At 40.9% G+C, this 13233-nt stretch overlaps 1 protein-coding gene across 2 annotated transcripts in view; it reads right to left on the bottom strand.

Moving 5' to 3' along the window:
- The window catches only part of ACLY (ATP citrate lyase), a 94923-nt gene that overhangs the window by 28427 nt on the left and 53263 nt on the right, over window positions 1-13233 (bottom strand). Inside the window, exons 9-14 of one of the 2 annotated variants that reach the window (XM_073572373.1) lie at window positions 5641-5777; window positions 4965-5026; window positions 4755-4872; window positions 3979-4133; window positions 2182-2272; window positions 64-93 (exon numbers count right to left, since the gene is read on the bottom strand). In XM_073572373.1, the coding sequence (XP_073428474.1) occupies window positions 64-93; window positions 2182-2272; window positions 3979-4133; window positions 4755-4872; window positions 4965-5026; window positions 5641-5777 (593 nt within the window). The remainder of the gene's footprint in view (window positions 1-63; window positions 94-2181; window positions 2273-3978; window positions 4134-4754; window positions 4873-4964; window positions 5027-5640; window positions 5778-13233) is intronic. The other variant, XM_073572374.1, reaches the window with a different exon arrangement.

Below are 13233 nucleotides of genomic sequence, written 5' to 3'. Positions count from 1 at the left end.
AGAATACACACACTGCAGACTGAGACAGCACAGCCAACACCCAGCTCTCAGCTGCCAGCCTACCTTTAATAGGTCCATGTACAGCCGATGGATCTGTTAAAACGAGACAGTTAGGGTGCATGCCCAGAATGGCCACTTTAAGAGAAGGTGAGGTTGAACAAAACCCAATTCTATGCATTCACCAATACTAGATGCGACTATGGTCATCTACAGATTAGAATCGTACTAAGTCGCTAATACAGCAAGTCAAGGTTCTGAAACCTTCTTGTACAGTAACAATTGCTTCCTATTTTCCATATTTGAGCTTGTGGTCACTGAATACAAGGATTCTTGTTAACATTCAAAGGCCAATAACACAGCACGGACATTGAGCAGTACCCACAAAGGTGCCTTGCTTGCTAAAGATAGTGTCAGCACAAAATGACTGTACAAACCAAGCACAGGTTATGGTGCACCTGTGGTGTGGTCGAGCAGTTCAGTTCACCTTTCCACCCGCTTCTTGTTTTCCCACCTATCGCCACCCTCTCTGACTTACGCAAGGCCAGAACAGTCAATCAAGATAGAAGAGGGTGGAGATAAAAGGGAAACGTAGGTGGGAAGGTTCACTCAACTCCGTGTCCATGCCAAGGGTGCATTTAACATCAGTGCTTGGTTTGAATAGTTATTCTGTGCTGACAGACTCCCTTTAGGAGCATAAGAAATCTCTTGTTAAAAGCCACATATAATCATTGATAGCAAGCAAATATTTTGGAAATGGCATGGAAATTAAACAGATTACAAAATTGCGAATTTTTCCTTATGTACAGAGTACATTTCATGTATATGATCATCTTTAAACTCCCCATGTTCCATGGATTATATATTTGTACCCTTTTGCCAATGATTACCATTATGCCAGTATGGTATAGAATGTTAATGGTTCTGGAAAATACCGGGTGGGCCATTTATATGGCTACACCTAAATAAAATGGGAATGGTTGGTGATATCAACTTCCTGTTTGTGGCACATCAGTATCTGGGAGGGTGAAAACTTTTCAAGATGGGTGGTGACCATGACGGCCATTTTGAAGTCAGCCATTTTGGATCCAACTTTATTTTTTCCAAATGGGAAGCGGGTCACGCGACACATCAAACTTATTGAGAATTTCACAAGAAAAACAATGATGTGCTTGGTTTTAACATAGCTTTATTCTTTAATGAGTTATTTACAAGTTTATGACCAGTTATAAAATGTGTTCAAAGTGCTGCCCATTGTGTTAGATTGTCAATGCAACCCTCTTCTCCCACTCTTGACACACTGATAGCAACACCGCAGAAGAAATGCTAGCACAGGTTTCCAGTATCCATTGTTTCAGATGCTTCACATCTCGTATCTTCACAGCATAGACAATTCCCTTCAGATGACCCCAAAGATAAAAGTCTAAGGAGGTCAGATTGGGAGACCTTGATGACCAATCCACTTTCCAGGAAACTGTTCATGTAGGAATTGCTCGGACCTGACACCCATAATTGATGGTATGGTATGATATATGGGGTACAAAGATAGTGGGGCCATTCTTCATCTATGGAAACCTCAATGATACTGGATATCTGAAATTGCTACATGATGTGTTGCCCTCTTTATGCACAGAAGATGGCACATTCCCTGAGTTTTTCCAACAAGATGGTGCACCACCACATTATGGGTGTCAGATCCGAGCATTCCTACAAGGAATCTGACCCTCTTAGACTAGCATTTCTTCTGCGGTGTTGCCATCAGTGTGTCAAGAGTGGGAGAAGAGAGTTGCATTGACAATCCAACACAATGGGCAGCACTTTGAACACACTGACAGAACACTAATACAAATATGACCCACACCACTGATTTAAAAAAAAAAAACAAAAAACTCAAAAACCAAAACTAGCGTAAATGAGGACTTGAATATTTGATTTTGATTAAAAAAAAATATTTGTAACAATCTCCAATAATTGCAAAAGACCTAGTGAGAAAAATATATATATATATTTTTTTTTTTTTTTTGGGGGGGGGGGGGGTTAAAAACAATTCTGGCCTAGGGTATATGACAGACGTGACCTCTGACATTACACTTCAGTTATTTACCACTTCATCAAGTGTTCTTTTATGCCACACGTAAGTGATAAGAGATACTTAAAAAGGTTGTAGAAAGAAATAAAATTTACCATTGGGTATGGCCTGCTTGGACTTTTTTGCTGGAGTAATCTCATCCTGGCGCGATTCTGAGAAGGATGCTGTTCTGCTCGGTGCAGGAGTCTGTGGAACAGCAAATCATGAAGACTGTATTACAGTAACAGTAAAGCCATATACAGAATCTTCAAGGAAACGGATCTGAAAGCCACCTCAATCTTGTATCCTGTGTGTTCTTTCAACACTAAGACAACCCCTTCACAATTGTTATATTCCCCTATGTAAAATACAAACAGTCGATACTTGTCTCCGCCAGAAAAGCCTCAACAGTCGCCTCAACCTGCTGCTAGTCTCAGATTTCCTTTAAATATCAGGTATATTACAAGAAAATGAGAGTAATGCTACCCAATAGCATCTGCTGATTGACTGCAGAGCTTATGTTACATAACGTCACACGAGCCCCAGAGGAGGAGTATGGACTGTTTTTATGTTACACGTGGGAATATCTCAATTGGGAAGGGATCATCCAAGTAGTGTACTAGTGGACAACCCCTTTATGTTAGGAAGACTAATTTATTGGGATCATCCGATTTATAATACCCATTCACATCTCCAAACGCCTATCCCAATATTTAATAATAATTTATTACTACTATTATTATCATCATCAGCAAATACCTCCAACTACAAATGTAGTATAGTTCTTCTGATTGCCATGTCGCTTACCGGATGTGCAGGGCACTGCAGTAGGTTAGACATCCATGGTTACGACCACTCATATAGTGACAGTTAGTGGTCATAACCATGAATACATACGCTACTGCAGCGCCCTGCACATGGGGTAAATGAAATAGAATCTGAAGAACTATGGCTACATTTCTAATTGGAGGTATTTGCTGTAATATTATGACACTTACTACATATTGTGATAGGTCCTTGGAGATGAGAATGCCCCTTTAATGGGTGGATGAAGTCCTCTATTCCGTATCCTCTCCTCTTGGCATTGCCTCCTCTCTGGAGGAACTATGCAGTCCTGCATTACACAGAAAACTTACTGATTTTGCTTAAATTTTCCTTCTGGAGGCACTGAATGAAAAACCTAACAGAGTTATCTTGTTTTTTTTTTTTAATGCATGGGGCTAAGAAGTTACCGGCAGGTAGTTGCCAACTTTGTGCCTGTTCTGCCCTACAACGATCTTTCCCGACTCGGAAGGTGACTCTCCTGCATCTTTGATCTCACCTCAACAGTGCAGTGCTTTCTTTTCCAGGATGCTCTCTTGTTGAGACATCACTACTGCTAATTGACAGCAGCTCCCAGCAGTTAGGCAGCGGGGAGCTGGCTGTTATTCAGTATGACATTGGCAGTGACACCCCATCGACAGAGCGGAGCATAAGAGAAGGCGCTGCTCTGCCAATGTGACTTCACACGATGCAGGAAAATAGCAAGCGGGAAGAAATTGGTAGGCAGCCAGAAGATAGTCGCCGGGCAGAACAGGTAGGTAATTCATAACTACCTGTCGGTAAGTTCTCAACCCCATAAAAAAAAAAAAAAAAAAAAAAAAAAAAAAAAAGTAAAAATGCCCCGGATAAGCCCTTTAACACTTACTGACACTGACAAGTATCCCTACATAATACAGCTGATAACTGGGATCAGCTTATCGAGAAGGGATTCAGCCATCAGGCTGTGGGGTAGTATACCAGACCCAGTAACAGGGAAAATTAGCAATACTAAAAATCTATTTAAATGTTAAAATGCCCCCCAGATACATTTATATATTGTAATGCCCCCTCATGAAATGTCCCCCCAAAATTTTAGAATATATCTGACTTACTGAGGAGCTGCCACTGGCATTCAGCAGGAAATTAGCGGTGTGAGCTGCAGTAGGAGGCTGGTTTGGAATTGGTCTGTGGCCCAGGGCCATACCCACAATGGCTGTCATATGAGTTTCGGTACCAAACACATGTATTGGAATCCCAGTGGTTTTACCTTTATAAGAAAAACAGGACAAGCAGAGACATTTACTTTTAATGCAAAAAAATAAATAAATTAATTAAATAATTAGTCCATATCTCTTTGTAACGTTATACGCATGCAAAGTCAATTGTGCCTGGAACACAGCTGAAAAAAGCAACACAAAACTGGCACAAACAATGAATGTATTGCACAGCATTGTAAGAATATTGCTGTGCACCACAGCTCAAGCTTTTGCTACTTGTTATAAAAGTAATAGCATGTTGACCATTTGGGTGGCTTCCATTATAGTGGAAAGCACAGGAAAAAAAAATTTTGGCAGCGAAGAGACCACAGCAAAGCTGCCAGTGAGACCACTCCAGAAAAAAGAAACTGCCAATACAGCTAGGCGTTTTCTCTGAAGTGGCTTCACCTAGAAAAACTCGGCAGTACTTTTGCTGAAAAAACAGCGGTGTGTGCATATACTCTAAGAATATGATCAGTGAGGTTACCTCTGAATACATTACTGGTATGAGAACACAGGAACTGAACATTACAATGTAAGCTAAACATTTAGTCTTAAAGCCAAGATCTCTGGGATAGCGCAGCATAGGAAAAATATATATATTTTTTTCTTGCTCTCATTCTTTTACTCACCTACTTCACCCATAACACGAAGTCCCTCCTGATAATTTGGCCCACCTCGTCTCACAAATATTGTAACCTCATGTTCCTTCAGTGGTCCCTGAAAGTCTTTGATGGCTCGAACAATACCCTGGGGCCAAAGAAATGGCAAAGGTGCAAAGGCTGATCGAGATAAAGCCAACATGCTCTCTTCTGTAAATTTATAACCATCTGACAACTCACCTTGAAAGTTGCAGCAACATTGGTGAAATTTGCAATACTGCCGCCAATTATAAGGATTTTACCTTAAAAAAAATAAAATAATAATAAAATTATATCACACACACACAGTTACAATAAATGCTTTCTCAAACCTATTACCAGTTTCTAAAATGGGATAACTTGCTGATATCTCGGGTTCGGACTTCTCGGATTCCTAGCGATTCTAAGAAAGGGGCCCTGGGACCTGAGCATCGGGCTCTGCTGCCCCACCTTGAACACAGTAGATGTGCAAATATTCAGCCTTTGCTACATTCATGATCTCTGAGACTGCTAGAAGTACTGAGCACTTGGCAGTAACATAGACAATGCAATATAATGGGAGGCAGAGCATGCCCAGTTCTGCTCCATTCAAAACGGGGCTTTATAACTCCCATCTTAGCATTGCTGGGAATCTCAGCAGTTGGACCCCCAACAAATCGGCATAACTTGTGTTTTTTTTGTGTTGGGGGGGGGGGGGATAAGATGATTTTGTGGGTCTTCTAGCACAACAACTTTGGTTAAACAAATTTTCGCAAAAGGATACCCTAAGCATCTTATATACTTTTACCAGGTTCTCTAATGCAAGAATATATAGAGATATAGCTGAAGTAAGCAAACAAAGTGGATCTTCTAATGGATACGTTATAAGGTCGCTTACCATCAAGATGTTTTTCTCTAGTCATAAGAGACAGGATGGTCTTGGCGTAGTCGTAGGTCTGTTGCTCACTTGGAGCTCCAGAATACTCTCCATAGTTGGCTAGTTCATCCACTCCACCCAAATCACAGATGGTGTCACTAGTAGAAAAGAGTAAATGAAATGAATGCCAAATGTGCCATCTTAAAGAGAGTGAACTTGCTTGACCTAGTTTAATATTCAAGTACACAATCGAATAACCAGATGGCAATTAAACAACTTAAGGCAAAAAGGTCTAGACCACACCAGCTGCTCATTATGGGTCAAGATGGATTTCCCATACAGGCTGACAACGGGTATAAAATCACAGAATTTAAAGTTTGAAAACATTGGTTTACCAAGCCCATCCTATAATCCTTCAAAGGAGAAATGCTCTCCAATTTTAAATGTAGCAATAGAATAAATTCATCAGTGCCCTATATGCAGAAACCTAGTACCCATAACGTGGAAAATTATAAAATGGCAAGAACTACAGTGCATCCAGGCAGTCTTGACCTTGATGAAGGAATCAATCTTTACACATCTTGTGGCAGAACCAGTTTACAGTCTCACTGCCCTTACAGTAAAGAATCTATATCTATTATAGTAAAACGCTCTTTCCTTTAGAAGTAGAGGATTTCCCCTTGTCGTTGTTAATGGCCCAGGTGTAAAAAGATGAAAGATCTTTGTACTGTCCATACATATATTTGAGAATAAGTCAACCATAAGTGAATAGCCCCATGTTTGATTAAAGGCTTGTAATCCCCCAATTCCCTTAAAATGACCTTGGTGCCCATCTTTCATACTTCAGTTTAACTAAATCTCCATTTTAAAAGGTGTCCAAAATTGTACTAAATGTGCGGTGTTCAACGGCTAGTGACTTATATAAAGGCTGAACTGTTTTAGTCATGAGCAAATAAGCCTCTTTTTATTCAACCCAGGATTTTCTTTGTCTTGGCAGCAGCTGCCTGGCACTAGTTAGAAACGTAAAGCTTAACATCTAACAACATCTCCAAACCTTGTTCTGTGGCAGTTTCATCCAGTGTTTGAATGTGCGTAAAAGGAATGGTGGGAAGAATATTCATTAATATCATAGGCTCAGCCTTACTACTAGAGGAAGACCCCTCAGAACAGCAGGAGGCATTGAAATTTGCAGCTGACAAATGTGCTCAGAGAAATTTCCATTGTCAATGGAGATTAAAATCATCGCTCATAGGTCTCTTAGGAGACAAGTAATTCGATAAGTAGAGCATGCCGTACTTGGACTACCGTAATGACACAGCAGTGTCGGTCCCAAAACTTTTGGCCATGGCACAAATTTTGATTTTCACAAAAAGTTTGTGTGCTTCAACTTTTATAGTGCCAATTTAAATGAACTCTAGATTGTTATGTCCTGTAATCAGATGAATTGCAAAAAAAAAAAAAAAAAAAAATTTGAATAGCAATTATTTTCCAAGAATATCTTTATTAACAAAAACCCCATTTGCACTTAATTTCAGTTCTACCACAAAATGACATGCTTACACATTTTCATTGTTGCTCTCACTAGCCCAGATGAAAGCGATAATGAGTACACGGTGGCTGAAATATTTCTTTCAATCAGTATGACAGAGTTGTAAGAGAAGACTGGTTGATTTAAAAGGGGGCTGTGCTTGAAATAGAATCATAGAATCGTAGCGTTGGAAGGGACCTCCTGGGCCATCTGGTCCAACCCCCTGCTCAAAGCAGGATTCTCTAAATCATCCCAGACAGATGTCTGTCCAGCCTCTGTTTGAAGACTTCTATTGAAGGAGAACTCACCACTTCTCGTGGCAGCCTGTTCCACTCATTGATCACTCTGTCAAAAAGTTTTTTCTAATATCTGTGTCTCCTCCCATTCAGTTTCATCCCATTGTTTCTAGTCTTTCCTTGTGCAAATGAGAATAAAGATGATCCTTCTACAATGTGACAGCCCTTGAGATATTTGTAGACAGCTATTAAGTCTCCTCTCAGTCTTCTCTTTTGCAAGCTAAACATTCCCAAATCATGCAACCTTTCCTCGTAAGACAGGGTTTGCAGACCGGTCACCATCCTGGTCGCTCTTTTCTGAACTTGCTCCAGTTTGTTGATGTCTTTTTTAAAATGTGGAACCCAAACTGGACACAGTATTCCAGATGAGGTCTGACCAAAGAGGAGTAGAGGGCAATAATGACTTCACGTGATCTAAACTATATGCTTCTGCTAATACATCCTAGAATTGCATTTGCCTTTTTTGCTGCTGCATCACACTGTTGACTCATATTCAGTCTGTGATCTATTAGTATACCCAAGTCTTTTTCACATGTGCTGTTGCTTAGCCCTATTCCTCCCATTCTGTATATGCTTTTTTCATTTTTATTGCCCAGATGTAGTACTTTGCATTTTTCCCTGTTAAAAACCATTCTGTTAGTTGCTGCCCACTGCTCCAGTTTATTTAGATCTTTTTGAATCCTCTCTCTTCTCTAGTATTAGCTATCCCTCCTAGCTTTGTGTCATCAGCAAATTTAATCAGTTTACCCTCAATTCCTTCATCTAAATCGTTGATAAAGATGTTGAACAATACAGGGCCCAGGACAGAGCCCTGTGGTACCCCACTTGAGACATTCTTCCAACTGGATGTGCAGCCATTTACGATCACTGAGTCCGATCACTAAGCCAGTTATGAATTCACCCAACACTTGCCTTGTCCATTCCATACCTAGTCATTTTTTCAATAAGGATTGTATGAGATACTTTGTCAAATGCTTTGCTGAAGTCAAGATATACTATATCTACAGCATTTCCCTGATCCACCCAATCCGTGATTCCGTCATAGAAGGAAATTAAGTTAGTCTGACATGACTTATTAGTTACAAACCCATGCTGACTCTGGTTAATCACTTCATTCTTATCCAGGTACTGACATACATGTTGTTTAATAATTTGTTCAAAGATCTTTCCTGGTATAGAAGTCCGACTCACCGGCCTATAGTTCCCTGGGTCCACCTTCTTCCCCTTTTTGAAGATAACAACATTTGCTTTTCTCCAGTCTTCTGGCACTTCTCCTGTTCTCCAAGAATTTTCAAAGATTATGGAGAGGGGTTCAAAAATTTCTTCTGCTATCTCCTTCAGTACTCTGGGGTGTAATTCATCTGGACCTGGAGACTTGAATTCATTTAGGTTAGCTAAGTGTTTCCTCACTATCTTTCAGTTTATAGATATCCTGGATTCTTCTATTCCCTTAATAGGACAGTGAAGAACAGTTGACGTTACATTTCCTTTCTGAGAGAAAACAGATGCAAAATAGGAATTTAAAAGTTCGGCCTTCTCGACATCCTGTCTTACCATTTCATCATTTTCATCCTGTAAAAATCCTATAGCATCTTTGACTTTTCACATATCCCCAAAATCCTTTATTATTGCTTTTGATGTCTCTTGCAAGCCTCAATTCATTGTCAGCTTTAGTAATCTGATTCGTGCCCTGCAGGTTCTGCAGACAGCATTATATTCTTCTTTAGATATGCCTCCCTCTTTTTATTTTATAAACATTTCTTTCTTCCTTTTTAGCATGTGCTTAAGTTCTGTGTTCATCCATCCTGGTTTCCTTAAATGCTTCCTATTCTTCCCTCTTTTCGGAATGGTTAGCAATTGTGCTTTGAGAATTTCATTTTTCAAGATTTCCCATCCTTCCTGGACATTTTTGTCTTTAAGGATATCCAGCCATTGGATCCCTCCAATTCTCTTTCTGAATCCCTTAAAATCTGCCTTTCTGAAATCTAACCTTGACATCTGAGTCTTCACAGGTCTTCCTCCTCTAGTTATCCAAAATTCTAAAATAGCATGGTCGCTACCTCCTAGGGTCCCAGCCACTTTTACCTCCTCAACCATTTCCTCCCTGTTTATAAGGATTACATCCAAGGTAGCAGATTCCCTTGTTTTCTCCCCTACCTTTTGGAAGATAAAGTAGTCAGCAAGAAAGGATAAGAATTTCCTTGACCTGTTAGTTTTACCTGAGAGAGATTCCCAACAAATGTCTGTTGATAGTTGAAATCTCCCATGACAACTGTGTCATATTTTTTGGAGAACTTGGCCATTTGATGCATAAAGAGTTCATCCATATCTTCAGCTTGCAGAGGCGGCCTGTAGTAAATGCCTACAATGGTGTCCTTTCCATTGTTCTGTCCTTGTATTCTTACCCAAACAGTTTCCAAATAACTCCCAGTCTCTGAAGCTTCAATCTCTGTGCAGATATACGCGTTTCTAACATACAATGCGACACCCCCTCCTCGTTTATCAAGTCTGTTTCTAGCAAATAAGTTGTATCCTTCTAGCCTTGTATTCCAATCATGTGTATCGTCCCACCAAGTTTCAGTGATTCCAATGACATCATATTTCTTTTCCTGCGTTAGTAGTTCCAGTTTTCCTTGTTTGTTGCCCATACTTTGTGCATTAGTATAGAAACATTTTAGTTTGTGATTGGTTTCTCTTTCTCAAGTATTTTTGTTATTTAGGATTCTTTTGTCTTTGTTCTTCCTTTCCACTTCTAATAGCAGAGTTCTCAATACCATTTGCCAGGTGTATGGCTTTTTCAGGCTTTTTGCTTCCCTTCCCACATTGTTCTAGTTTAAAAGCTCTCCTGATGAGTGTAGCAAGGCGACTTCCAAATACATGTTTTCCAGTCTTCGTAAGGTGCACCCCATCTCTAGCAAGTAGTCCATCGTATAGGTAATTCACTCCGTGATCCAGAAATCCAAATCCTTGCTGACGGCACCATCAACGTAGCCAGTTGTTCACCTGCAGAATCTTATTCCACCTCCTTGTTCCATGGCCATCCACTGGGAGGATGGAAGAGAAGACTACCTGCGCTCCCAGTTCTTTCACTTTCTTGCCTAAGTTTTCAAAGTCACTGCAGATGGTTTCCAGGTCGTTTCTTGCTGTGTCATTTGTCCCCACATGTATTAGCAGGAATGGGTAGTCATCTGTAGGTCTGAAGAGTCCTGATATCCTGTCAGACACATCTTTAATTTTTGCACTTGGAAGACAGCACATTTCTCTTGAAGTTATATCCGGTCTGCAGATAGCGGCCTCTTTTCCTCTCAACAGAGAATCCCCCATGACCACCACTCTCAGTTTCTTCTCCATCCAGGAGGATTCTGAAGGCGTACAAGGTTGCGGTTTGTGGGCAAAGTATTATCCTGATGTATTTTTTGATCGTTCTCCTGCATGAGAGCCTGGTACTGGTTCCAGAGCAGTATGGGCGCTGACTGCCTCCCGATCCTCCTGCTTCTCTGGGTCACATGTCTCCATTCCTCTGTTTCTTCAGGTGCACTTCGAATTTCTTCTCTTTCTGTAACATGAAGAGATAATTCTGCTCTGTCTAAGAACTCTTCACCTTCCTTAAATGATTTTCAACGTAGCTAACCTCTCTCCAAGATTTTGAAACTTTTCCTCCAATAGGGACACAAGATTGCATTTGTGGCATGTGAAGTTTGGCTTTTCCACTGGTAAGTCTGTGAACATGTAGCAAGAAATGCAGCTCACCAAATGGCTCCTGGCCTCTTACATATTGTTATAGTTATTGAGATTTCAAATCGATGAAAAATGAGCCAAAATTTGCGCGCCGTACCGATTTCCTCTTTTCAGCTGCAACGGCCAAAATCCAGTGATCGTTGAGCTCGCGGAGACTCTTCACTTATCCCAGAAGGCACTGGGAATATGCAAATGATCTCCTCAGCACTCTTCCCCTGGTTTATCTTGTTCCGTTGACCATGCTTACCTCCAAGGAAACAGATGAAATCATCACTGCATCAAAAGGGCTTTAGAGGCAAGGACATTGCGGCTTGTAAGATTTCCCATAAATCAAACATTTATTGGAACATCAAGAACGTTAAAGAGAGGTTTATTTGCTGGAAAGAAGGCTTTAGAGTGTGCAAGAAAGTCCAGCAAGAGCCGAAACAGTCTCTTAAAGAGGATTCAGTTATGGGATCAATTCAACACCAGTGCAGAGCATCCTCTGGAATGGCAGCAGGCAGGTGTAAGTGCATTGGCTCTCACAGTGAAGACATTAGAGGCTGGCATGGCCAATAAAAGAAGCCAATGGAGGCTGGTATGGCCAACAAAAGAAGCCACTTCTCTCAAAAAAAAAAAAAAAAAACAACATCAAAAGGACAGTGACACCGCAGAGGACTGAGGTAGTTATTTTTTTTTTATGAAGCCCCGTTCTGACTGGGACATCTGGAAGGATTGTCCGGAGAAAAAAAAAAAAAAAATGTGAACACTACCATGAGTTCTGTGTTACTCCCAAAAGTAAAAACAGCCACAGACCATTCATATTTGGGAAAAAGCAGGTGGACAAACAAAGACCCAGAAATTGTGATAAAATTCCAAGAACTGATTAGGCAAAATGGGGTTGGTATCAGTCAGGATTTGGACCAGATGTTGAAAGTAGGAATTGTCCCACTGGTAATTGTATTTCCAGGAGTCTATAATGACAGCACACAAGGAGTAGCCCTTCTCACCCTCTAGGGACAGGAAACACACGGGAGGTTAAAAGCCCCCCTTCCACCTCAGTGTTTTACCAATCACCACACCAGGATGGATGCAACTAAATTTTGAGTGCTCTTACACAAATGCTAACTGCACATACTGTAAGTACAAGGAATTCAGGGGAGGGAATGTAAGGGTGCTGTCATGATGGACTCTTGGAAATACAATTACCTGTAGGACCAATTCCTACTTTCCAGGAAGTCCCTCATGACCGCACACCAGGAGAAATACCAAATTAATGGATTTTGGGGCGGGATCACTGCCGGAAGGACTTTCCTTCCATAGGCCATCTATTGGCCAGATAATATGTCCAGCTTCTAATGTTTACAGAAGGTATTTCGGCTAGACCAGGCTGCGGCTCTATAAATCTGGTCTACTGAGGCTCCTGCCCTTTCAGCCCAAGTGGAGATCACCCTTTTTGAATATGCATTGAGACTTTCAGATGGTGCTCTCCCCTCGGATTCGTATGTCTGGGAAATGGTGGATGTGATCCATGTGGCCAATATCGCTTTTGAGGCCTTTTTGCTTTTGTTCTACCCTGCGAATTGAACGAAAGTTTGAATCTTGCCTCCAAACTCTGGTAGCCTCCATTAACGTAGAGCTGTCAGTCTTGCATCCAGTGAAAGAAACATTATTTCCTTCTAATTTTTGTATGCTGTCAAAAGGAGGGAATGACTTGACACCACCTTCGGAAGAAACGTCGGGTCCAGCTTAAAAATGTTATCTTCCAGTATACAAAAGATAATGATCTCTGACTGACAGGGCTTGGATTTCGCCAACAATCTTCGCTGAAGTGAATGCTACCAAGAAACTCTTTTTCAGGGTAGGCATCTTGATGTTAATGTCCTCCTGAGGTTCATAAGGAGACTTGCGTAGAGCGTTCAGTAACAAGTTTAGATCCCACGGGAGCACCGATTTCCCAATTTTGGGTCTTAAATCTGCTGATCGCTTTAGAAAACCTAGTGACCCAGAGAGTGTTAGCCACCGGATAGTCAAAAAAAGACGCTCAGCACTGAGATCTGGACTCTTAGCACG

This window comes from Dendrobates tinctorius, unplaced genomic scaffold (assembly GCF_039654945.1).
Source record: "Dendrobates tinctorius isolate UK_male_01 unplaced genomic scaffold, ASM3965494v1 ptg000032l, whole genome shotgun sequence".
Lineage (NCBI taxonomy): Eukaryota > Metazoa > Chordata > Amphibia > Anura > Dendrobatidae > Dendrobates > Dendrobates tinctorius.
The sequence above is the reverse complement of the archived record's forward strand: the minus strand, read 5'-3'. Positions and strand labels throughout refer to the sequence as shown.